The 27,853-nt window shown below is 44.8% G+C and overlaps 1 protein-coding gene across 1 annotated transcript in view; it reads left to right on the forward strand.

Annotated features, from left to right (window-relative positions):
• The window catches only part of cdkal1 (CDK5 regulatory subunit associated protein 1-like 1), a 555,783-nt gene that overhangs the window by 231,719 nt on the left and 296,211 nt on the right, over positions 1 to 27,853 (forward strand). The window contains exon 9 of the mRNA XM_055654805.1: positions 25,921 to 26,087. Within this exon, the coding sequence (XP_055510780.1) occupies positions 25,921 to 26,087 (167 nt within the window). The remainder of the gene's footprint in view (positions 1 to 25,920; positions 26,088 to 27,853) is intronic.

A 27,853-nucleotide genomic window follows, 5' to 3' on the forward strand; every position in this document is an offset into this window, starting at 1 on the left:
CCATCTATATTACTCGTTTCCCTTATCCCTAACCAGTCTGAAGAAGGGTCTCGACCCAAAACGTCACCCATTCATTCTCCCCAGAGTTGCTGCCTGTCCCACTCTAGTACTGTCCCTCCTGCTTTTTGTGTCTATCTACAGGATTCTTATTATTTCCTTGGTTGCTGATTCTGTTCAAAAGTGACTGGTTGCTATTTTAATTGTTCAGTGCTTTCTATTCGCGATCAGATTCAGACTGTAGAGGAGTTTTACTAAATAAAAACGTCACTGCTATATTCCATTAATAATTCACTGGATCTGTGACTTTGAGTTTAATTTAATCTGCCTTTTTTCATTTGTCCCCATTGAGATTTTCAAAAGACCATTATGAAACTTGAACAAGTAAATGCTATTATTTGCATTTATTTTAAAAAAATGGAACTCCCATAATTTCTCAGTCGTGCTGGCATTTTGTTTTTTGAAATAAATGTTGACTTATGTTTTCCATTTAATAAGGTGGGTTTCTTAATTTGTGTTTTTATCCGTTAAGTCCAAAAACACAAAATAACTGGGGATTTCAATGCAAGGCTGAGAAACATGTTTGAACAACTATGCATCTTATTGTCGAAATTGCAAGACAGTGTGTGGTTTGGTTCCATGAATTCAGCTGAGAGGAAGAGGTTAAAACTATGAAAAATAAAATGTGATATGCACTGTAACTCATTAAACAGTTAAATCACTTCCATCATCTGTGAGCAATGAGTAAGTTGTCTGTGATTTTCAGGATTTTGTTCTCATAAAACATTTTGCTTGCTTTGCACCTGACATTTTCAAGTACTTAAAATGAGTTATTAGGAATTGTTCGCTGGCATACACTGTAATAGCCCTTCATAGCCAATCTGAGGTTTAGTAAAGCTGCCTCAGTGAAGCTAGCACAAATGTTAAGATGTTCTTGTAAAGTGAGTCTGAAATTATGCTTTCTAAAATGAGAGACAATGTTAATATTTTGGACAGAAAGTGCTGGTGTCACTCAGCAGGTCCAGCACCTAACCATGTGTAAGAAGAAGAGCAAATACCAGTTTACATCAAAGATAGACACAAAATGCTGGAGTAATTCAGCAGATCAGGTAGCATCTCTGGAGAGAAGGAATTGGTGATATTTCGGGTCGAGACCTTTTATCAGACTCAATTGATGACGTCTGATGAAGGGTCTCGACCTGAAATGGCACCTATTCCTTTTCTCCAGAGATGCTGCCTGACCTGCTGAGTTAGTACAGCATTTTGTGCCTATCTAAGGCTCCTAACCATGTTCTCGAGAGATACTGCCTGTCCAGCTGAGTTGCTCCAGGACTTGGTGTCCTTTTGCACTTGCAGTTATTTGGTTACAAATGTTTCATGGTTTCAATTTTGAGTGTCATTTGTCAGAATTCTTTTACGCACATCAAATCCGGAATTCTCAATGGCTCTGAGTGTGGAATAGCAAGACAAAGGGCAAGAGAGCAAAGAGCATTTGCTGGGTTACCGCCAAGAAGTGAGTTGTTCCACAGGTATGGGAAGTGAGCCCAAATTGCTGTTATGGAAACATATGGTCTCAAATGGTCATCTTCAACGCTATAATGATTCAATGACCGATACTGTGAAAAAATTACTAGTCACAAGCAGAAGATCCATTGTAGATGGAGGTATCATGAGAAAGGAATCACAGGAATGGCTTCAATTGTTGATGTGGCTTATGCTTGATTGTGCGAACCAACTCTCAGGTTAGATCTATAATGGAATGTTTAGTTTAGTTTAACGATTCAACATTTCTGGTTGTGAATAATATGTCTTTCTCTTTGGCCCTCCCATGTTGGACCTCATCATAGAGTCTTGGGAACAATCCCTGAGGCCCAACTTGTCCATGCTGACTAAGATGCCCCATCTCCCCCTAGTCCACCTACCTGCGTTCACCCATCTCCATACTTATAAAACTCTGATCTTGGATGTGTATTTATTTGTATGATGTTCGTGTGCGTTTCACATCTCCTCGAAAACACGATGTGCTAATGGTGACATTTTTACATATTCCTATAGAGATTTATGCCCTGATGTCAAAAATAGCCTTGTCTGAAAATGTCATGCATTATTTCTCAAGTTATTTATGAAAGTGTTCAAAAATTCCAAATAAATTAGAAAATAAATGAGATGGTCTCGCTGATGAGGTCACAATGGATCTGACTGCCTGACGCTGTTCGTGCTGCGAGTGACGTCACCCCTGTTCTGTCATCTGTACTTCTTGGCTTCTTAACTTTCACTTCTTTAAATTTGTCACTAAGCATTTTTAAACTGCTGCTCAGGTCGTGCTGCGCGCTCCTTGAAGTTCTAGAACACGGTGACAGCGGTCGTTATCGCCGCGTGGGCGCGGGGCAGCGCGATGGGAAGGTGGCCGTGGCGGCCATTACTCCCTCTGGGAGAGGCCATCTATGGAGTCCTCCGTCGATCGCAGGGACTCGGGGAATTGGGTCACCTTGGGTCGAATTGGGTCGACCTCCTCTCCGTCCCCCCGCCCGATCGTCTGTCAGGCGGGTGGGTGGGCTTCCTCTCGAGGAAGCCACGATCTGCCGGCCCTCCGCTGCTCTTGACTGTCCTCAGATCGCTCCAGGCCTCGCTCGGGTCCACGCTGGCCGCAGCCTCGCTCGGGCCTGGCGCCTGGTGTGGAGGCTGCTGCTCTATGGCCTGGGTGGGTGCTGCCTCTACCCTCTCCCTCTGTGTCCCTTTCTGCCCCCATTTCCCTCTGCCCCCCCTGCCTCTCTGCCCCCCCTCGTTCTCTGCCCCCTCCTCCCTCTCTGCCCCCCCTCCTTCTCTGCCCCCCCATTTCCCTCTGCCCCCCCTCCGTCTCTGCCCCCCCTCTCTGCCCCCCCATCCCTCTCTGCCCCCACTTCCTCTTTGCCCCCCCCCCTCTCTCTCTGCCCCCCCCACTTCCCTCTCTAGGGAGTGGTGAATATTGGGACCTATGGGTGAGTGGTGAGTATTGCGTTCGGGAACCAGCCCTCCCCTGCAATGCCGCGCGCGCCCTCTCCCTCTCTGACCCCCCCCCCCCCCCCCCCCCCCAGCCGCGCCTGCGTAGTTGGGGGTTATGCGTAAGCGGATAGAGCGGCGGATGGGGTAAAAGGAGTGAATGAATAATATTAATATAATATCAAGGGGGGTGGGGGGAAGGCCGCCACCCACCCCGCAACCGCGCGTTGAGGGGACGGGACCCAACGGGTCACACTTGGTCTAGTATCCTTCGAAATGTTTCCATTTACCTGTCCAAAAGTCTTTTAAATGTTGTAATGGTACATGCCTCGTACAGCTCATCCCATATAGCCATTACCCTTTGTGTGAAAAAGCTTCCCCTCAGGTTTCTTTCCCTCTTTGCCCTCTCACCTTTAACCTATGTCCTCTGGTTCTTGATTCGCCTACTCTGGGTAAAAGACTATGCATTCCTCTCATGATGTTGTGCACCTCTAAAAGGTCGCATCTCATCCTCCTGTGCTCCAAGGAAAAAACGTCATAGCCTACTCACCCTCTCTCTAAAATTCAGGCCCTCCTGTCCTGGCAACATCCTCGTCAATCTTCTCTGCACCCTTTCCAGCTTAACAACATCGTTCCTGTAATAGGGTGACCAAAATGGAACACAAAATGGAACGGACAACTGTGGCCTCACCAACGTCCTGTACAGTATGATCCTTCAGGATATTCTTGGAGTTTGCTCTTTCCATTTGAGCTTTAATAATCCTTCACCATTCACAAGCAGATGCGGAGTTTTGACCTAATTTATTGTCATGAATAAGGTCACTTGTCTCTGTGCATTGTATGCTGTTTAGTTGGTTAGCATGCATGGAGGCAAGTGTTTTAGCATCACTGAGCTAGCACCTCATCATTCATGGGTATGGTGAGTCTGGTGTCATATTCTGCATTCCTCATTTGTGTATTAGCGCCATTGACAGGCTTAACGCCTTTAGAGATACAGCGTGGAGACAGGCCCCTTAGCTCACCGAGTCTGAGCCGACCAGCGATCACCCTGTACATTAGCACTATCTTACTCACAATGGACTATTTACCTTTTTAACAAAGCCAATTAACCAACTAACCTGTACGTCTTTCGAGTGTGGGAGGAAACCAGAGCACGTGGAGAAAACCCACACGGTCACAGGGAGAATGTACATACACCGTATAGACAGCACCCATAGTCGGGATGGAACCCGGGTCTTTAGCGCTGTAAGGCAGCAACTTTACCACTGTGTAGCAATGTTACAAAATTTTGAGATTTAAAAAATCAAGTCTGCAATTTATCCCATCAGATAAAGCATAACAATAAGTTTAATTTGACACCAAATTCACTTTCATATCTCAAGTATTAAAAAAGTTATGACCATTTTCATACTCGGAAATTAGCATCTTGTTCCCTATTGATTTTCAATGGACATTACAAAAAAGCTGTGATCTTGGATAATCAAAAGCCCATTTCTTAAGGAAAGATTAACATTTTTAAATAGCCTAAGTGTCCAAAGATTATTCACAAATAATTCACAATATAACATCATTTTTATATCTAATTTACATTAATTTATAGGCCAAATGGAAGGAATTTAGTGTTCAATTGCTGTAAATAAATGCCCATTTAAATCGGCTTTCTAGTGGGTTCATGTGGAACGCGCCGGTTTAGAACGTTGACATAGCGCTGGATTAGTGCCCTCAAATGCCGAGAAAAATACTGCGGGATATAAAAAGCCCAAAATGAGCTACTCGCTATAGATAACTTGATATATAGGGTTATATATATGCCCCATTTAATGTAAAAATAAGGTACATACCTTTAATTGTTTGCTCTATAAAACCCTGGGGCTGCGAGAGGTTGCGAAATGAAACAGTAATTTTAAAACTATTAGAACTATATTATCGAGGCCTATAAAACTAATAATACCTTTTGCGACCGGGTCTTGCAGCGATTTTTCGTTAATGATTTACTAGGCTGAACATGTGCGATTAGTACAGCCTAGTAAAAATCGCGTTTTAAACCCGCCCCCTCCAAACAGCGCCAAAATCGCGGACCTGGCTGAGGGCAGATTCCTAATGACGATTCAGGTAGGTTTTGTAACATACCTACACTGTGCCGCCCTAGACCATCTGCCTTTTGATCATCTTGGTATTAAGTTGTTTGATTTTAGTCAAACGTATTTAAATTTTAAGTTTAATGTTGGAGAAATTAAGCTTTTGAATCATCTTAATTTAATATACTTTCAATTAAAAATCAGAACAATCTTGTGGTCCAGTCTCTTCAAACAGTTCAGATTACTGTATTTTATCTGCCATCTTTTAAGAATGTGATGTGTCAATTTTAAAAAAAAAGTACTCTTGTTTATTTTTTAATGGATGGACTATCAATGGACTAAATGGCATGCACTTTGTTCGGTAGGAAAAAAAAACTTTGAAATAAGCTTGAAGGATTCCACCTGAAGGTCAAACTCCTTTTGTAAATAGGCTTCCAATAAACACAGTTCACTGATGTACATTCCAAATTTTAACTTGTAAAATTGTTATTGTTGAGGGTGAAACTAATGCTGAACATCTGAAGAAAGGTCATGCCGTGGCCTAGATTTAAGCAGCATTGTAGCTGCAATATTCAAGACATTACCAATCCTCGTAATCTTTACAATTTAAAGACAAATCTCCAGCATGCATGGGGATGAAGTACGAGAGATAATTTGATATATATATATATATAAATATATATATATGTCTTCTTTATTTGCTGATTGACATTAGATATGCACAAATAAAACTGTTTGATCCACGGTCATGAATCTCCCAGCTGGGTGACAAAAAGTGTTGAGGTTTTGTTGTTGCAGCAGTATGGCAGGATAGTGTGAGGATGGACAAGTACAGCGTGCATTGGCAAGGGCAAGGGCTCGAGCAATTGTGGGCAGAAGGTGAAAGTCATACAGCACGGAAACAGGCCTTTCAGCCCAACGCGTCTAGTCTGAAGAAGGTTCTCGACCCGAAACATCACCCATTCCTTCTCTCCAGAGATGCTGCCTGTCCCACTGAGTTACTCCAGCATTTTATGTCTATCTTCTCTCTCCACAGATCTGCTTGGCTTTTGTCATATTCTCTCTTGCTTCAGGTTTCCAGCCATAAACAAGTTCTGCAACTCGTAACAGCAGGACTGTTTGCCTCATAAATTCATAAGTTGTAGAAGCAGAACTAAGCCATTTGGCCCATCGTCTACTCCGCCATTCAATCATGGCTGATCTACCTTTCCCTCACAACCCCATTCTCCTGCCTTCTCCCCATCACCCCTGACACCCGCACTGATCTATGTATGGTGAGTTTATCCTGTATTCTTCCATCATTTACCCTTCTCCAGCAGGTCAGCTTTCTCTCTCAGATATTGGTTTCATCAGGATTCTCTTGTTCTAGATTATTGACAGACTCTCCTTCTCCCAAAGTTAAATGCTCGTTTTCTCAGTTTTCCAAAAGACATGCCAAGTACTGGAGTTACTCAGCAAGTTAGGCACTATCTCTGGAAGGCACGGAGAGGCGTCGTTTCAGGTCAAAACTCTTTTTCAGACACATTGGAGTCTGAAGTAAGGCCCCCACCTGAAACTGCATCTATCCATGTCCTTCAGAGATGTTGCCTGACCCGCTGAGTTACTCCAGCAAAAATAGACACAAAAGTATGGATATATGCTTTTTCGGGTCAGTTCTGAAGAAGGTCCTACCTAACCCATAATGTCATCTATCTATGCTCTCCAGAAATGCAGCCTGACTCGCTGAGTTACTCCAGCACTTTTGTATCTTTTTTTTAATAAACCAGCACATGCAGTTCCTTGTGTCAACAGCTCTCACTTTTGCAGCTCTTATGAAAGGTAGTCAGTCTGATTCTCCCTGGCCTGTTGAGTAGCTTCAGTATTTTTTTGCTTTTATTTCAGATTTACACTGTGCTTTTATTGTGGTCAATGAAGTTAATTCTGTTCCCGTCATCATGTAATCAGTAATTGGGGGAAGGGATATGATGTTTGGTAAAAAGTGTACATTTTCACACAAAGAGTGATGGGTGTGTGGAACAAGCTGCCGAAGGAGGTTGTTGAGACGGGGAATATCCCAACGTTTAAGAAACAGTTAGACAGGTACAAGGATAAGACAAGTTTAGATATGTACCAAGTGCAGGCAGGTGGGACTAGTGTGACTGGGACATGTTGGCAGGTGTGGGCAAATTGGGCCGAAGTTTCCACACTATATCACTCTATGACTATCTGTTGTCGGTGATGGAGGAGGTTAGTCTGAAGAAGGCTACTGAAAGTCTTTTTTTTCTCCAGAGACGTTGCCTGACCCACTGAGTTACACCAGCATTTTGTATCTATCCATGTTATTCTGTTATGTTGGACTCGTATTTTCAAATTCAGCTTTCAGAAATCTATATAGAAGCTCTATTTATAATAGTTGTTGTTTGAAATAATGGAATCTAACCTTATTCCAAAATTATCACATCTTTAAAGGTAGAGAGCTGTTTAATCAACATAAACTAGCATTTATAGAAAACATTAACACCTCTATAAATGCTATGTTATGCAGATCAAGAATAAAGTTCCATTATTTGAAACCAATAATAAGTATTGACAATAAAGCTTCTATAAAGATTTCTAAAAGCTGAAAGTGAAAATACGCGATGTTGTCAAGCTGGAAAGGGTGCAGAGAAGATTTACGAGGATGGTGCCTGGACTCGAGGGCCTGAGCTATAGGGAGAGGTTGAGCAGGCTAGGACTCTATTCCTTGGAGTACAGGAAGATGAGGGGTGATCTTATAGAGTACAAAATTATGAGAGGAATAGATGGGATAAATGCACAGTCTTTTGCCTAGAGTTGGAGAATTGAGAACCAGAGGACATAGGTTTAAGGTGAGGGGGAAAGTTTAAATAGGAACCTGAGGGGTAACTTTTGTACACAAAAGGGTTCTGAGTGTATGAAACGAGCTGCTGGAGAAGGTAATTGAAGGAGGGGCAATCGCAACGTTTAGGAAATATTGAGACAGGTACATGGATAGGGCAGGTTTAGAGGGATATGGACCAAACGCAGTCAGGTGGGACTAGTGTAGATGGAGCACGTTGGTCGGTGTGGACATGTTGGGTCAAAGGGCCTGTTTCCATTCTGTTTGACTCCATAACTCTAGTAATAAGTACAGGTAATACAAATAGAGCTTCCATTAAGTTCTATCAGATTTTCCTTTTTGGATATAAGACATAAAAATCAAAATTAACATTGTCAATAGAACTGATTTAATTTTATTTCCATTTTTTGTAGGTCCTGTTTCATTGCCCCATATGATAATTTATACAGTAATTGTCTGCAATTATATTAGTGCCAAGAGGTCAAGTCTATGACTCTATGACTCATTTCATCTCATTTGTTAAATATTACTAGTCCCAGTCCTAGAAACCTTTTTTTTTAACCGTTCTTATTCTAATGCCAGTCAATGCTTGGCTGGTGTTCAGCTACCAATTGGTTAATTTGATGACTTGAGCAGTTTTGGATAAGAGCACTGTAGATCAGACTTGACCCTGTCGCAATCTTGAGCTGATTGCCGCAGTTACAGATCATAATTACTGTGGCTAAATGCCAGTTATGTAAACAGAGCCAACGCTGTACACAATGAGCAATATATGGCAATCTGTTCTTAACCGTTTGTTTGAGTAGTGGTTAATACATAAACGTTTCTCCAGATCCTACAAATCTCATTATAACCTGAAGAAGGGTCTCGACCCGAAACGTCACCCATTCCTACTCCAGTGATTCTGCCTGTCCCACTGAGTTACTCCAGCATTTTGCGTCTATTCCGATTATATCCTACATATTTAAGAACATTTATTCAAAATGAAGTTTCAGTTTAGTTTATTGTCACGTGTTTCGAGCTACAGTGAAAAGCTTCTGATGCGTGCTAACCAGCCAGCGGAAAGACAGTACATGATTACAACTGAGTCATTTACAGTGCTTAGATCCATGATAAGGGAAAAACGTTTAGTGAAATGTTGCTGCAGGAGTAGAGATTTAAGAGTGAAGCGATTATAGTCTGTGATTGTAGATCTACTTCTGTGGCGAGCACACAAATAGTCACCTGGGTTGGGCGCCATCTTGGAAGTGCAAATCTGCTGCAGTAATGGGCAGGAAAATGGCAGATGCAGTTTAACTCGAGCAAGTGTGAGGAGTTGCGCAGTGAAAAGCTTCTGTTGCATGTCAGTGGAAAGACAATACATGATTACAATCGAACCATTTACAATAGGGAATAAAGTTTAGTGCAAGGTAAAGCCAATGAAGTTCGATCAAAGATAGTCTGAGGGTCACCTATGAGGTTGACAGTAGTCAAGAACTGCTCTCAAGTTGTGGTAGGATGATTCGGTTGCTTGAAGACATATAAAACTACTTTTGCAGCTGTTCAAACTGATTTAGAAAAAATATATATTTTTTTTATATCCTTGGTTTGTTTGACTGTTTTGATAAGTGGGTTTCTGAGTCACCTCCAGTTCACGAAAATCTTTTTTTAGTTTAGTTTAGAAATAATGTTTCAGCACACTGAGTCTGCGCCAACCAGCGATCCCCGCACACCAACGCTATGCTACTCACACTAGGGGCAATTTACAATTTTACCAAGCCAATTAGCCTATAAATCTGTACGTCTTTGGAGTGTGGAAAGAAACCGGAGTTCTCAGAGAAAATCCACGCCGGTCACGTGGAGAACGTACAATTGGCATACAGACTGCACCAGTAGTCAGGATTGAACGTGCCTCAATGACTATCGACTAGTGGCACTACCGCCTGTGGTGATGAAGTGCTTTGAGAGGTTGATCATGGAGCAAATCAACTCCAACCTCGACAAAAACCTGGACCCACTGCAGTTTGCTTACCGCCACAACAGATCAACGGTGGATGCGATCTCGCTGGCCCTCCACTCCGCTCTGGACCACTTGGACAACAAAAACTCATATGTCAGGCTGTTATTCATTGATTACAGCTCTGCATTTAACACAATCATCCCCTCCAAGCTGGTTACCAAACTCGCAGAACTGGGTCTCTGCGCATCCCTCTGCCATTGGATCCTCGACTTCCTCATTCACAGACCACCGTCTGTTCGTATTGGTGGAAATGTGTCAGCCTCGATAACAATCAGCACGGGAGCACCTCAAGGCTGCGTGCTCAGCCCCCTGCTGTACTCACTCTATACTCATGACTGCGTAGCCGAACACAGTGCGAACTCCATCATCAAGTTCACTGATGACACCACTGTTGTGGGACCTATCACTGATGGGGATGAGTAAGAGTATAGAAGAGAGATCGAGCGATTGTCCATATGGTGCCAGCACAATAACCTGGCCCTCAACACCAGCAAAACCAAAGAACTGATTGTGGACTTTGGAAGGAGTAGGAGGGGAACCCACAGCCCTATTATATAAACGGGTCGATGGTTGAAAGGGTCGAGAGCTTCAAATTCCTGGGCATGCACATCTCTGAAGATCTTTCCAGGGCCGAGAAGACTAATGCCATTATCAAGAAAGCACATCAGCGCCTCTACTTCCTGAGAAGATTAAGGAGAGTCGGTTTGTCAAGGAGGACTCTCTCTAATTTCTACAGGTGCACAGTAGAGAGCATGCTGACCGGTTACAACGTGGCTTGGTTCGGCAAATTGAGCGCCCTGGAGAGGAAAATACTGCAAAAAGTGGTAAACACTGCCCAGTCCATCATCGGCTCTGACCTCCCTTCCATCGAGGGGATTTATCGCAGTCGCTGCCTCAAAAAGGCTGGCAGTACCCACACCATCCTGGCAACACACTCATCTCCCTGACTGAAGACTGCAACGACCAGGCTCAGGAATAGCTACTTCCCCACAGCCATCAGGCTATTAAACCTGGCTCGGACAAAACTCTGATCATTAATAACCCATTATCTGTTATTTGCACTTTATCACTTTATTTATTCATGTGTATATATATTTATATAATGGTATACGGACACACTGATCTGTTTTAAATGCCTACTATGTTCTGTGTGCTGAAGCAAAGCAAGAATGTCATTGTCCTATCAGGGACACATGACAATAAACTCACTTGAACTTGAACCCGGGTCTCTGGCGCTGTAAAGGGCCTGTCCCACTTTCACGACCTAATTCACGATCTTTTTTACTCGTGGACATTTTTCATCATGCTAGAAAAAACGCCCCGATCTACTTGATGCCATGAGCACCTACGACCAGCATCACTTGGCCTGCTACGACCTCCACCGACCTCGTGAAGACCATGCTGCGAGTATGAGTCGAGGGCAAACCCGGCAGAGGTCGTGAATTAGGTTGTGAAAGTGGGACAGGCCGTTTAGGCAGCAACGTACCGCTGCTCCACTGCACTGTCCAAGAGGAATGCCAAAGCACTTAATAACAACTTGACTGTGTTTGAAATATAGTAACTGTTACAGTGATTGATTAATATGCTGAGGTGCCTCTGAGTAGCTTCAGGTTTAAATTCATCAGCCCAAAGCACTGAAATTCCCTCCATAGACGACTTCAGTTCTCTTGTAGATCTCTTCATATAGAAACATAGAACATGATCAGTGATCAAGCACGTCCCATTCCCTGGTTTTTGACGTGTCAAATTCTCTCTGATAATACTCCTGTGAAATGCGGCGAGATAGTTGATGTCTTTTAAAGCCATTGCGTATGTTGGAAATGAAAGAGGTGTTGTTTCAAAGGTAGAGGTGATCAAAAGCTGAACACGTGATGGACCACCTGATATGTCCTGGTGCCTGGCTCTGTGCTGTGACACAACCAAAGAGCAGTGCTGAACCACCATCTACCTCATTGGTGACCCTCGGACCATCTTTGATTGGACTTTGCTGGCTTAACCTTACACTAAAACATTATTCTCTATTTGTTTTTAAGCAGAGGTACAGTGCAAAGCATTTTTGTTGTGTGCTGCCCAGTCAATGGGAAAGACTACACATCAAGCCGTCTACACTGTACAGATAGGGGATAACGGATGTAACGTTTAGCCAGTAATGTTTGATTAAAGATTGTTTGAAGATCTCCAATGAGGTAAATGTGAGGTCAGGGCCACTCTCTAGTTGGAGAGAAGATGGTTCAGTTGCCTGATTACAGCTGGGAAGAAACCGTCCCTGACTCTTTCAAACTTATTTTTCAAACTTCGGTTTGTCTTGCCTGGTGGGAGAGGAGACGAGGGAGTGGTAAGACTGGTCCTTGGAAAAAAAAAATTGATGTATCACAATATCAGTGTTCCTTCATCAATTCTGGTTCCAAATCTTGATACTCCCTCCACAATAACACTTGTGTGGGACTACCGACAACAAGTGAGTCATCGCTGATGGAATGTTTGTAAAAGAAAAGAATGGTACATGTTGACATAATATAAATCTTATAAACACATTTAATCATGTGCTAATTACAATAAATGACAACAAACAGAGATATATATTTTCAAAATCTTATGAACAACATGTATTTTTAGGAAGAAAATGATCTGCTGTGGTTCAAGGAGGTGACCTCTGCCATGTTCTCAAGGGTGATTAGTGATGAACAGTAAATCCCATGATTTAAAAAAATACAATGGTAAAACTCCTATAATCCATGAAGCAATTGTACAGCAATTCAGATGTCACGTGGTACTGTTTTGTCACCCTCCCTTTAAGCAGTCTTAAGGTCATAAGGAATAGGAGTAGAATTAGGCCATTCGGCCCATCAAGTCTACTCCACCATTCAATCATGGCAGATCTATCTTTCCCTCCTAACTCCATTCGCCTGCCTTCTCCCCATAACCTCTGACACCTGTACTAATCAAGAATCTATCGATCTATGCCTTAACAATATCCACTGACGGCCTCCACAGCCTTCTGTGGCAAAGAATTCCACAGATTTACCACCCTCTGACTAAAGACATTTCTCCTCATCTCCTCCCTAATGGAACGTCATTGAATTCTGAGCCTATAACCACTAGTTTTAGACTCTCGCACCAATGGAAACATCCTCTCCACATCTTCAGTCCTGTTTGCAGTACACCTTTTTAATTTTACCTGGGCCCCACCCCAAGCTCCCTTTAAATTCACCAGCGCCCCATTTCCCACATCCTTTTTCAATTCATTCGGCTCCCATTTCTCTTGCTCTCTTTAAACCCACTGTGGCCCATTTCCCATTCTCCCTTTAAACTCATTGGGAACCCATTTCCCACTTCCTTTTAAAAGTTATTCCGCTCCCATTTCCTGTACTCCGTTTAAACTCACCAGGGACTCATTTCCCCTTCTCCCTTTAGGCTAATTGGGGCCCCCATTTCCTGTGCTCCTTTTCACACACTGGGGCCCCATTTCCTGCATATCCCTTAAACTCATCATCAGCCGATTTCCTGCACTCTCTTTCAATTCATTGCAACCACAATTCCCTTGCCCTCTTTAAACTCACCTTGCCCCCAATTCCTGTACGCTCTTTGAACTCGCTGGGGGCCCATTTCTATACTCCCCTAAAACTCAAAAGTTTTTATCGCTCCCTTTCAAATCATTCGGAATTTAAACTCACTGGGACTTTATTCCTAGTTCAGTTTAGTTTAGTGATACAGCGTGGAAACAGGCCTTTCGGCCCACTGAGTCAGCACCAACCAATGATCGTCCGTACACCAGTTCTACGTTATCCCAGTTTCATATCTACCAAATACGATTTATTTATCGAATTGACCGAAGCCAATTAACCTACAAGCCAGCAAGTCTTTTGGAATGTGGGAGGAAATCAGAGCACCCGAGGAAACAGAGGTGGCCACAGGGAGGACGTATAGACTCTGTACAGACAGCACTCGTGGTCAGGATCGAAGTCGGGCCTCTGACGCTGTAAGGCAGCAACTCTACCGCTGCACCACCATGCTGCCCTTCAACTCACCGGGACCCCTCTTCACAGATTCTCTTTAAACTCATTGAGACTTCAATTCCCATGCCCCTTTAAACTCATGAGGCTCTCATTTCCTACATTTCCTTTAAACACACTGGGGGGCCCCTCTTTGAATGCTTTATATTAAGTGTATTGGTTCCCACGATCCCTTTAAACACAAAAGGGCCCTGTTCCCCGGCTCCTTTTAAGCTCATCTGTACCGGCTTCCTGCACCACCTTTGAACTTGCTGTTTTTAATTTACTATTCTTCCTTTAAACCCAACTGGTTCACTAGAAAAATAAGTTATACCACTGTGTGATAAGTAACAAATAAGTGTATTTGAATATTAATATTAATTTCTAATATTCCCCTCCAAGATATGATTTTCCCTCATGCCATATTGGGAAAGTGCTGTATTATTGCAGTTTCCAATATACATAAATTAATCAGGCAATGTTAATAGGTGAATGAACTGGGATATAGAGGAAAAAACATGTAGATAGACACAAAATGTTGGCGTAACTCAGCAGGACGGGCAGCATCTCTGGAAAGAAGGAATGGGTGACATTTCAGGTTGAGACCCTTATTCAGATTGAGAGTCAGGGACGATGGAGACATAAAGATATGGAAGCGTAACAGAGATCAAAGGGGACAATGAATAAGGAAATGTAGAATAGTACATTGTTAGCTGAGGGGACGGTGACAACGAGGCATACAAGCAGTAATATTTAATCTGGTGGACAATGAATGAAGAGGTGGATCCAAATAAGGAACCAAGGAATTGCTCAATGCTGTATCTGTAAACTAAACTAAAGCAACTCTTATCTGACTGCACATGATCCATATTCCCTGCCTATACAATAGTATCTTAACTGCCACTATTGTATCTGCCTCTACCACCATGTATCTGCCTCTAACCAGCACTGGGGCAGACTATCAGATGCAGTGGTTTCCAGCTACCAGCCCATCTCAGACTTACACCTCTAACCAAGGGCATATGGCAATCTGAGGCAAAGATCTTAGAGCAGAGCAAGATGGGTTATCTTCACGCAAACGTGTAGTACGCTCATGGGCAGATTCATGGGTGATTATAGGACCCATTTTAGCAACCAGTCCCCGCCATCTTGTTCCGCCAACTTGCTCCGCCATCTTGTTCCGCCATCTTGTTTCCGGCCAAAGATCGGATCTTTGTTTCCGCAGCGGGGAGAGGGAGTGTGTGGCCCGGGGCAGCGGGGAGAGGGAGTGTGCGGCCCGGGGCAGCGGGGAGATGGAGTGTACGGCACGGGGCAGCGGGGGAGTGTGCGGCCCGGGGCAGCGGGGAGAGGGAGTGTGCGGCCCGGGGAGAGGGAGTGTGCGGCCCTGGGCAGCGGGAGAGGGAGTGTGGGGCCCGGGGCGGCGGGGACAGGGAGTGTGGGGCCCGGGGAGGGGGAGAGGGGAGAGAGCGAGTGTGGGGCTCGGGGGCGGCGGGGAGAGGGGGTGTGGGGGCCGGGGAGAGGGGGGGGAAGGGAAAGGGGTGCGCGGCCCGGGGAGAGGGAGTATGCGGCCTGGGGCAGCGGGGAGAGGGGAGTGAGCGGCCCGGGGCAGCGGGGGAGGGGCATAGGAGAGGGGGAGACATTGTAGTGTGGGGGCAGGCGAGGGAGTGCCGGGGGGGGGGATAAGGCCTAGTGTGTGTGAAGTTGCGGGGAGGTTTACAATGTTTCTTATTTAATGTCCCTTGTCTAGTCTGAAATAAAGTTCATCATTGTATCAGAAGAAATATAATTGTGTGTGTTATATGATTATATACATTTATATCACATTCATGTATGTGTGTTTATAAACATTTTATTCTTTAACAAGAATTAACAGAATTATGAACTAACAGAATTATGAATCTAACCCTATATCACACACAAAAACTTCCCCCGCAATGTCAATTACCCTGCGGGTCGGGTCGGGTAGGTTCCGGTTACTACAAAATCAACTCAAACACTGCTTGTGAGCCATTTAAAAAGAAATGATTTAAAAAACATTAAAAAAGACAATTACCCGAGTCAAATTTTATTCTTGACAAGAAGTATGAACTGACAGAATTATGAATCTAACCCTATATCACACACACAAACTGTTGCCCCGCAACATTGATTACATTGCGAGTCGGGTCGGGTCAGGTAGGCTCCGGTTACTAAAATGGGCGGGGAAAAATGCCCAGGATCCCCTCCGTAGCGTACTACACGTCAGCCCATTGTATTTCGCAGGAGTGGCCTATCTTGCTCTGCTCTAAGATCTTTCATCTGAGGTGTGCTGAGCCTCAAACAGCTAATAACTGGCCGCTTTCTTCAGCTGTCAGCAAGCACATGTGATCCATTGGGTTGCACGTTTCCTTGATGCTTAAGGGCCTGTCCCACTTACGTGTCCTTCGTCGTTGCGTTGAGGTGCATGGGCATCGTATGGCCGTGCGGGGCCGGTCCCACTGAGAAGCGCGGAGGGGTATGTAGTTGTGCGCGACATCGCGCAGGGCTGCGAAATTTTTGTAGCGAACGAAACCCTCGCGCGCCAACGGTCTGTCGCGGAACTGACGGCCAAAGTGGGACAGGCCCAAGACATAACGTCTCACCTTCAACACCAGCAGAAGCAGGCAAACGATCGCCGTGCTCGGCCTGGGGCTCACGGCTGTTGCGGATCCGGATCAATGCGGATCCGGTCGAATGACAAATAAAGGTATTGTATTGTATTGTATTGTATTGGATCCGCCCCCACTTCTACTCCCAGAGCGGGGTCAAGAAAATTGAAGATAGACACAAAATGCTGGAGTAACTTAGTGGGAATGGCAGCATCTCTGGAGAGAAGCAATGGGTGACGTTCGGGTCAAGACCCTTCTTACTGAAGAAGAGTCTCGACCGAAACATCACCCACTGCTTCTCTCCAGAGATTCTGCCAGTCCCGCTGAGTCACTATAGCATTTTGTGTCTATCATCAAATGATGTCGCGCGCTCCAGACGGCTGTGCGGTCGAATGAAGTCGCGCGCTCGAGATGGCTATGCGGTCGAATGAAGTCGTGTGCTCCAGCAATGAAGTCGCGCACGACCTTCAAGGGACCATGAGGTTGCGTAATTAGCGTGCCAAGGACACGTAAGTGGGACAGGCCCTTTATTTTCAACAACAATAGGTGGCACTGTGGCGCAGCGGTAGAGTTGCTGCCCTACAGCGCTTACAGCGCCAGAGACCCGGGTTCGATCCTGGCTACGGGTGCTTATCTGTACACAGATTGTACATCCTGAAGCTTCAGTCTGCGGAGCTTCTAGCAGCAGGCGTGGAGCGGACTTCACCATCACGGAGCGGGCTGATCCCTTGCCGGAGATCGCCGGAGAAGAGCTCCAGCCTGCGGCCTGTAACATCCTGAAGCCGCGATCTCCGGTAAGGAAGTGGCTGATTCGGGAACAAGCAGCAGAGTGTGTTCGATCTGTCCCAACGTCGGAGGTTCGATCACCCCGACGAGAGGGCTTGCATATCGGGTCGTCCATAGCGGCAACTACGGAGGGTCAAGGCCCCCGACCACGGGTGAACAAAGGAGGAAGACTGACTGAACTTTATTGCTTTCCAACACAGTGAAGAATGCTGTGGTGGATGTTTTTGTTAAATTCTATTATGTATTGTGTTATTTTTAATTGTATGGCTTCATGGTAACTCACTTCACTGTACCTTAATTGGTGCATGTGACAAATAAATGTGAACCTTGAACTAAAATAGTCCCTAGTCTAGGAAAGTGTTAATGTACTGGGATCGCTGGTCAGTGCGGTCTCGGTGGGCCGAAGGGCCTGTTACCATACTGTGTCTCTAAACTAAACTAAACTAAGACTATATAAACTATTTCACTTTTACAAGCCTTTATGATTGTCAGTTTCCTTACTGTTTGGTTGAATGGATCAACTGAGATGAAGGCCTTGTTCAGATCACTGACCTGTCGGTTTAGCTTTTCTCTGTGAGGTTGAAAGCAGTACAACACCCTTGCCATAAACTTGTCTAGCGCTGATAATTTCCTTTCACCATTTCTTCAGATTTTAATTCTGGTTGATAATTTAATTTACAAAATAATTTCCATTTGTCACATTTGTCTCTACCTGTCTTAATCCCATCTTTTCATTTATTTTGCTTTCTGTGCCGAATTTTCTATTGAATTGATTCAGACTCTGCGTCGGTTGGGGAGTTGTAGAATTGTTTGCCGATTCACATGGGTCAGAGGTCCTCGGTAGAAAGACCTTCAGTGTTTTGGTTCAGTACATGGGACAGCACAGGAACTACCCCTTGGGCTCACAGAGTCTGTGTCCAACATAACGCCAAGACAAACTAATCTCACCTGCCTGCACATATACATCCATTCTCTGCATATCCATGTGCCTATCTAAAAGCTTCTAAAGCGCCACTATTGTATCTGCCTCCACCCCCACCCCTGGCAGCAAGTTCCAGGCACCCACCACTCTCTTTGTATAAAGAAACGTGCCCCACACGTCTCCTTTAAACTGTGTGCTTCTCACCTTAAAGCTGTGCACTCTAGGTCTTGACATTTCACTGTTGGAAATCACTGTTGGCTTCAAAGCACAACTCCTTAGAATGTCCGTGGTATATTTGCACGTTGAATGAAATTAAACCCACATAGGCTTCACCAACCACCACCAAACCCCAGGATTACCCTCTACGCTGAGGGACTGGCCCAGAAGAAGTGAATAAAAATGATGTCTATAAATTTGTTAGAGCCATAGAGTGATTCAGCATGGAAACATGCCCTTCTGCCCAACTTGCCGACCATTATTCCCCATCTATACTTATCTCACCTGCGTGCGTTTGACCCACATCCCTCTAAACTTTTCCATTTCCATGTAGCCGTCCAAATGATTTTAAAATATTTTTATACTGCCTCCTTCAACTATCTCCTCTGGCAGCTCGTTCCATATACCCAACACCCTGTGGGTGGAAAAAATTGCTATTAAATCTTTCCCCTCCCACCTTATTTTGTATTATGTTTGTATTTTCTTGCAGAGTTTACTGGATTATGTGTTGTGCTGTTATTCATATATTTCTATTCAATGATCTTCCTGTTTCATTTTAAAACTCTTGAAGTTTGACTTTTTTGCAAAATGAATTGAGTCCGAGGATCATTGATTCTAGCATGTGAGGCAACTGTCCTAAATCACCATAGATGCTGCCTTACTGGCTGAAAGTTTCCAATATGTCTTGTTTGAACATAGAAAATACAGCGCATGAGCTCGTTCTTCAGCCCATCATGATTGAGTTGACCATGTTGCCAATTGGAGAAAGTGATTAGTTTGCTTCGGGATAGATAAAAAGTGCTGGAGTAACTTAGTGGGTCAGGCAGCATCAAAGGAGAAAAGGAAATGATGATGTTTCGGGTCTGAACCCATCTTCAGTCAGGTTTGTAATAGACGTCAGTCGATAGTCTATCTCCTGTGATGGAGTCGGTGAGATCAAGAAAGGGAAGGGGGGTGCCCAAGATAGTCCAGGTGAATTTGAAGGCAGGGTGGAAGTTTGTGGTGAAGTTCATAAAATCCATGAGTTCTGCATGGGTGCAGGAGGTAGCCCCGATGCAGTCGTCAATGTGATGAGATAGAGTTGGGGGATAAGGCCAGTGTACACCTGGAACAGGGACTGTTTGACATACCCAATAAAAAGGCAGGCATATCTGGGGACCATGCGAGTGCCCATTGACCTGGAGGAAGTGGGAGGAGTTGAAGAAGAACCTGTTAAGGTTGAGGACCAGTTCTGGTAGGCGGTGGAGAGTGTTTGATGAGAGAAATTGGCTGGGTCTGCGATCAAGGAAGAAATGGAGGGCCTTAATGATACAATTATACAATTTATTGTCATTTGAACCTCAAGTATGAAGTTCAAACAAAATTTGTTTTTTGCAGTCATACAACAAGAAAAGAACTAAGACACACAACCAACACAATTTACACAAACATCCATCACAGTGAATCTCCTCCTCACTGTGATGGAAGGCAAAGTCTTGTCTCTCCCCTGTGTTCCATTCTTCTCCCGATGTTAAAGCCCCCAGCGGGCGATGGCAAGTCCCGCGGCCGTTAAAGCCGCGTAGGGCGATGTAAGGCCCCGCTCTGGGTCATTTTCAACCCAGCTACGCGGGCGGGAGAAGCTGCCATTGCGGGAGCTCCGAAAAGCGGTCTCCCACCAGGGACCCGCGAGCTCTCGATGTCACCGTCCACCGGACCTGCGGCTGGAGTCTCCGAACTCCGGAGTCGGGTCGCAGCTGCGTGCCACCACAGCTCTTCACGCTGCGAAGCCGGCCAGCCCCACGATGGTAAGTCTGCAGGCTCCGCGACTGGAGCCCCCAGGTCGTTCCGGTTGGAGGCCGCTCCATGGTGCTAGGCCCCAATGACAACGGAGACCCGACAGGGAAAAGATCGGGTCCCCCGTACAGGGAAGAGATTTAAAAGCGCGACTGAACATCCATAGTTTAATGAAGGAATGGGGGCCTATTCCTTTTCTCCAGAGACGCTGCCTGAACCGCTGAGTTACTCCAGCATTTTGTGTCTAACTTCAGTATAAAGCAGCATCTGCAGTTCTTTCCTACACAGTTTACTTTTGGAGTTCAGCTCTCTTGTTATGTTGGATTCTGCCTTCAATTGACATTGTTTGCTTTTTAAGCACAAATATATCATCCTTAAATAATAGAAATGGAAAGTGTAGTAGAAACTAGATGCAGATGTTGGTTTATAAAAACAAGAGTGCGCGATTAACTCAGCGGGTAAGGCAATATGTGTGGGAAGGAACTGCTGATGTTGGTTTAAACTGAAAATAGACATGCTGGCATGGGTCAGGCAGCTTCTCTGGAGAAAAGGAATAGGTGACCCTTCTTCAGACTGAGAGTCTGGGGGGGGGGGGACGAGAGATATAGATGGTGATGTAGAGAAATATAGAATAAATGAATTAAAGATATGCAACAAAGTAATGAAAATTAAGGAAACATGCCATTGTTAGCTGTTTGCCCTGTGAGAACGAGTACAGACAATGAGACTCAACATTGAAGCTGGTATGACTTAGGTGGGGGAGGAATGGAGAGAGAGAGGGAATGCAGAGGTTACTCGAAGTTAATCTCTGGTGAACATGGTTGGGTGACATTCTTGGTTGGGAATCTACTTCAGACTGATTGTAGTAGTTATTTTTCAGGTGTGATGCACATATCCATTGAAATACTGCAATCTTTTATTTGTTTTTCTCTGTGTTCTCCCCAAAGCATAATTTTTCCAATTGCAATTTCCACATGTGATGTTTTCTAAAAATTGGATAGTCGTTTTCATTATCGCATGCTTCTTCCTGTTCATTTGTTTATAAGGTCATTGGGGAGTATGAGTGTTATTGTTGAACGTGCTGATAATATCCTTATTTTTCACTTCTGGTAAAGTGCTTCCTTAATTGTTGTGTTCTGTTGAGTGCGACCTAGTGGTTTTGGTTCTAATTGCCTTGTGAGGCAATTAATTCTCATGGAAGTTAGGTGAGTCTATTTTGATGATGATTTACTGTTACAGCTGTTTCCTCTTCATTTAAATTAACACCACAGCCCAACAGGGGGTTTTAATCCCCACCCAGTCTGCTCTAAGAATTGACTGTGTTTTTCCCCTCCATTAGGAGTGTAGTTTCCATCCCTAATCCCGTCTTCCTCACAAAACACCAATAATCAGGCCAATTTTCCGTCATGATTCTCCTGCCCAAATAAGGTGAAAGTTGCTCACTGTTCAAATGGGAAAATGATGACTATTTAAAAAATGGCCCAGCATTTTATATTAAGAGCGGCACAGTGGCATAGAAACATAGAAAATAGGTGCAGGAGTAGGCCATTCGGCTCTTCGAGCCAGCACCGCCATCCAATATGTGGTCTGTATCATCCGGAGGCCGGGTGTCTCTGGTAAGAAAGTGGCCGATTCGGGCACTCCAAGCAGCAGAGTGTGTTCGACTGTCCCAACATCGGAGTTTCAATCATCCCGTCGAGAGGAGTTTCAATCATCCCGACGAAAGGGCCTGTACATCTGGCCGTCCGTAGCATCGACTATGGAGGGCTCAAAGCCCCCGAACATGGATGAACAAAGGAGGAGGACTGACTGCAATTTATTGCCCGTGAAGAATGCTGTGGTGGATATTTATGTTAAATTCTATTGTGTATCGTGTGTTCTTTTTTCAATTGCATCGCTGCATGGCAAATTCATTTCACTGTATCTTAGTTGGTGTATGTGACAAATAAATTTTAACCTTGAACTTTGTGAATTGGCCTCCACTGCCTTCTGTGGCAGGGAATTCCACAGATTCACAACTTTCCGGGCGAAAATGTTTTTCCTCATTTCAGTCCTAAATGGTCTACCCTTTATTCTTAAACTGTGATTCCTGGTTCTGGACTTCCCCCAACATTGGGAACATTTTTCCTGTACCTAGCCTGTTCAATCCCTTAAGAATTTTACATGTAAAAACGCTGGTGGAGCTGTTGCCTGCCAGTGTCAGAAACCCGGGTTCGATCCTGACCTTGGGTGCTGCCTGTGTGGAGTTTACACATTCTCCCTGTGACTACGTGGGTTTCCTTCCGGTGCTCTGGTTTCCTCCCACATGCCAAGAACCTGTGGGCTTGTAGGTTAACTGGCCTCTGTAAATTGCCCCTCGTGTGGGAGTGGATGAGAAGGTGGGATAACACAGAACTAGCGTGGACGAGTGATTGATGGTCAGCATTGTTTCAGTTTTCCAAAAGGCCTGTTTTCCAAACAGTATCTTTCAATCAGTTCAATCAATTAAGTGTGAAGGGTTCAAAAATATATTGTAATTGCTATCTTCTGCTCGTCATGTAGATTTTGTTGAGTAATGGTGACATTAAAATATTTTATAATTAATACCTAAAAATGTTTAGTTTAATTGTAATTATAGCAATGATAATTTATGAGCAATTTTCGTTCTAACTGAGGGAGGTTAATTTGTAACAAATAAGATAACTGGACCTATTTGTCTGTAAACAAGAAACTGGATTATTTGTGTGTTTTTTAATGTGTTTACCAGTTCAAACAGTTTTATTCATGTAATGGTTCACATCTTTCCGATGGTAAAGTTATTTCAGTAATATGTTAACAATCTTACAACATTAGCAGCTTTGAAAAAGCATTGAATGTTCAGTTTAGTTTAAAGATACAGCACGGAAATAGTGTAGGAAGGAATTGCAGATGTTGGTTTAAACCGAAGATAGACAGGCAGCATCTCTGGAGAAAAGGAATGGGTAACATTTCGGGTCGAGACCCTTCTTCAGACTGATTGTAGTAGTGGAGAGAAAGCCGGAAGAGAGGCGGGGCGGGACAAGCCTCCTAGATGCTGGATTTCCAGAGATACTGTCTGGCCCATTGAGTTACTCCAGCACTTTGTGTATTTTTTTTGTAAATCATCACCTTGTGTCTGCACGTGAAAGCATTAGGATGAGGTCGAGAAGGTGTGTGAGAATTGATCTTAAGATTGGGGAACTACTGCTATATGGGTAAATTAGAGAGGCAGGAATTGTTTTCCTTTGTAAAGAGAAAGCTGACGGGAGATTTGATAGAAGCACATAAACAGGTGTTCGGTCTGGCCAGAATGGATAACGGGAGACTATTCACTTTTGGCGGAGCATCAGAAAAAAGGGCACAGGTGTAAAGTGAAGGTGCAAATTATAATGTTTTATTTTTTAATTGCCTGCTGTATTTCGTGTATTTTTTTTATCCTTTTGCGAGCAAAACACCAATGCAGATTCCTTGTATGTAAATATACTTGACCAATAATTTTTTTATTCAATCATTCATTCATTCATACATTCACACATTCATTCATTCAATAGGAAGAAAATTATAAGTGACCAATAAATACATGGTTGGAATCTAATGCAATGTTGACATATAGAGTCAGTAAACATTCCGCTCAGCCCAACCAGTTCATGCCAACCAAGATGCCCCAATCTGCTAGTCCCATTTACCCACATTTGGCCCATATCCCTCTAAACATTTCCTATTCATGCATCTAACCAAATGAGGAATTCTAAATATCTATTATAGTACCTGCCTCAACTACCTACTTTGGCTGCTCGTTGCAAATATCCACTGTCCTATAAGTGAACATTTTTCTCCTCGGGTTCCAATTAAATCTTTCCCTTTTCATCTTAAATATATGTCCTCTGGTTCTTGATTCCCCTCCCCTGAGTACAAGACTATGTGCATTCACTCTATCTATTCCTCTCATGAGATTATACATCTATGTAAGGTTGTAGATTTAAGGTGAGGGGGACAGATTTAATGGGAACCTGAGGGGTAACTTTTTTACAGTAAAATCTGGTAGGAGTATGTAACAAGTAGCTGGAGGAGGTAGTTGAGGCAGGTACTATTGCATAGAAACATAGAGAAACATAGAAAATAGGTGTAGGAGTTGGCCATTCGAGCCAGCACCGCCATTCAATCTGATCATGGCTGATCATCCATAATCAGTACCCCGTTCCTGCCGTCTCCCCATAGCCCTTGATTCTGCTAGCGCTAAGAGCTCTATCTAATTCTCTTTTTGAATGCATCCAGTGAATTGGCATCCAGTGAATTCCACAAATTCACAACACTCTGGGTGAAAACGTTTTTCCTCATCTGAGTTATAAATGGCCTACCCCTTATCATGAAGCTGTGGCCCCTGGTTCTGGACTCCCCCAACATGGGGAGCATGTTTCCTGCATCAAGCTTGTCGAATCCCTTAATAATTGTATATATTTCTATAACCATATAACAATTACAGCACGGAAACAGGCCATCTCGACCTTTCTAGTCCGTGCCGAACACATATTCTCCCCGTCCCATACACCTGCATTCAGACCATAACCCTCCATTCCTTTCCCATCCATATAACTATCCAATTTATTTTTAAATGATAAAAATGAACCTGCCTCCACCACCTTCACTAGAAGCTCATTCCACACAGCCACCACTCTCTTGAGTAAAGAAGTTCCCCCTCATGTTACCCCTAAACTTCTGTCCCTTAATTCTCAAGTCAAGTCATGTCCCCATAAGATCACCTCTCATCCTTCTTTGCAGTATTTAAGAAACATTTAGGCAGGTAAATGGATAGGGTAGATTTAGAGGGATATAGGCCAGAAGCAGGCAGGTGGGACTGGTGTAGATGGGACGTGTTGGTTGGTGTGGGCAAGTTGGGCTAAACGGCCTGTTTCCACGCTGTATGACTCTATGACCTGTGGTCCAAGGAATAAAGTCCCAGCCTGCCCATCCTTTCCCTGTACTCAGCTCCTTGTGTCCTGGCAACATCCGTGTAAATCTTCTCTATACTATTTCCAGCTTTCTTAGCATCCCAGAGCACAAGCTTAATGACATCCTTCCTCGGGCATATGGAGGTGATAGGTTCCTGTGTAAACAATTCAGTGAATACGTGGTAGAGGGAAACTTGTCAGGCTGCAGGGAAAGGGCTAGTGGTTGGAGCTGGAGAATTCTTCTGCCTGACAAAGGGCTGAATAACTGCTGTGAACATTCAATGATTCCGGTAAGGGGCGGCACGGTGGCGCAGCGGTAGAGCTGCTGCCTTACAGCGGCAGAGTCCCGGGTTCCATCCTGACAAAGGGTGCTGTCTGTACGGAGTTTGTACATTCTGCCCGTGACTGCATGAGTTTTTCACCTCGGTGCTCCGGTTTCCTCCCACACTCCAAAGACGTACAGGTTCATAGGTTAATTGGCTTTGGTAAAGATTGTAAAAAAAAATGTCCCCAGTCTGTAGGATAGTGGTAGCAGACGAGGATTGCTGGTTGGTGTGAAATCGGTGGGCCGAACGGCTGTTTTGTGCACTGTATCTCTAGTATAAACTAAACTAAGTTCTATTCGATGAAGGGCTGAATGATTGCTGTGAGGATTCAATGATTCCAGTAATGTAAGCATCTACATGTGCTGAACAGTGCATTGTATTGATCAGAATAGATTTCTTGAGTGCAGGAAGTGCTACAGTTGACATGTTCTTTCCTCATGCAGAAGGGGTCTGTGAAATATGGCTGACCAGTGAAGACACAGGTGCTTACGGAAGAGATATTGGGACAGATCTTCCCACATTACTTTGGAAACTGGTGGAAGTGATTCCTGAGGGAGCAATGCTGCGGCTTGGAATGACGAACCCTCCGTACATTTTAGAGCATCTTGAGGTAAGGAACAATGAATGTCAACACTCCTAAAATATACTCTTGACTTGCAGTGCAACAAATGCAATCCATTGTTTTGATTATATTGATGATATTGATTTGATTATGTACAGGTGCACAACCTTTTATCCGAAAGCCTTGGGACCAGACACTTGTCGGATTTCGGACATTTTCGGATTTCCGAATGGAAGTTTTTTAGCGTAGATTAGGTAGGTAGCGCGGGCGGCTTGAAAAGTCTGGAGCGGCTGCCTCCTCCCCGGAGACCGGGAATCATTGTAAATCATTGCATAAATGTTAGTCAGTTAGTTTGGAGGGATTTTATGTGGTGGTGGTGGGGTGAAGGGGGAAACTTTAATTCTTAGTCCCCTACCTGGTCGGCGACTCCCAACATCGCGGAGCTGGGGGCTCCGTCCGGCCGCGGGCGGTGCCGGTTGGAGCTCCGACCCCGGCAACTCTACCCCTGGCTGCGAGGCGCTCCAAATCCAGCGCCGCCCGCGGCCGGACGCCCGCAGTCCCAGCTCCGCGAATGTTGGGAGTCGGCGGCCACAGCGCTCCGGAGCTTACCGCACGGCGACCCGGTAAGGCATTGCCCGCTCCCCGCTGGTATCCCAGCGCTGCGACGCCGCCGACTCCCAACATTCGCGGAGCTGGGGCTGCGGGCGTCCGGCCGCAGGCGGCGGTGGATTTGGAGCGCCTCGCAGCCAGGGGTAGAGTTGCCGGGGTCGGAGCTACAACCGGCGCCGCCCGCGGCCGAACGCCCGCAGCCCCAGCTGGGAGTTGGCGGCCACAGCGCTGCGGAGCTTACTGCACGGCGACCCGGTAAGGCATTGACTGCTCCCCGCCTCTCCGACCAGGTAGGGGACTAAGAATTAAAGTTTACCCCTTCACCCCCACCCTTTAACATAGAAGCCCTCCAAACTAACTGACTAACATTTAAGCAATGATTTACAGATGTTTAAGTGTCTCCCCGGTCTCCGGGGAGGAGGCAGCCGCTACAGTAGTACAGACCTGGGTTGACCGTGGGTCGTTTCGGGTCAAGTTTGGCGCCAAACGCGAGCTTTGGTGTGCAGACGACATCCTGGAAAAAATGGCCGGTTTTCGGGGTTTTTCGGTTTCCGGAACTCCGGATAAAAGGTTGTGCACCTGTAATAGGAATCTGAGGAGTAACTTCTTCACACAAGGGTGGGTGTATGGAACTAGCTGCCAGAGGAGTTGGTTGAAGCAGGGACTATCCCAACGTTTAAGAAACAGTTAGACAGGTACATGGATGGGACTAGTATAGCTGGAACATGTTGGCCGGTGTGGGCAAGCTGGATCGCAGGGCCTGTTTCCACGCTGTACCACTAGGTGACTCCATGATAGATATGGGACAAATATAGGCAAATAGTTTTAGCTTAGATGAGTCATCTTGGTCGGCATGGACGAATTGGGCAGAAGGGCCTGTTCCAGTGTTTTATGATTCTATGACTAAGAATAAATAGATCCTTGTGGAATCTGGAGTTTTGGTTGAGTGATATAAAACTTCAATGGCAGAGAGTATTGTCAGCTACATTAATAATGCCAAAGACAAACTGCAGAAATTGGCAAAAGTTAAGCGCTGTAAGGCAGAAACTCTACCGCTGTGCCACCATTTAATATTAAAGAGGCTGTCCCACTGCGGCGACCTAATCCGCGAGTTAAGAACAGTGTTTTCGACCTTCAAGCTCGAGGGCACTCGCCTGGAAAACCTTGAGCTGGATCAACCGTCAGTGTTGAAACCTTGAGCTGGA

This window comes from Leucoraja erinacea, chromosome 2 (genome assembly GCF_028641065.1).
Source record: "Leucoraja erinacea ecotype New England chromosome 2, Leri_hhj_1, whole genome shotgun sequence".
NCBI classification, from domain to species: domain Eukaryota; kingdom Metazoa; phylum Chordata; class Chondrichthyes; order Rajiformes; family Rajidae; genus Leucoraja; species Leucoraja erinaceus.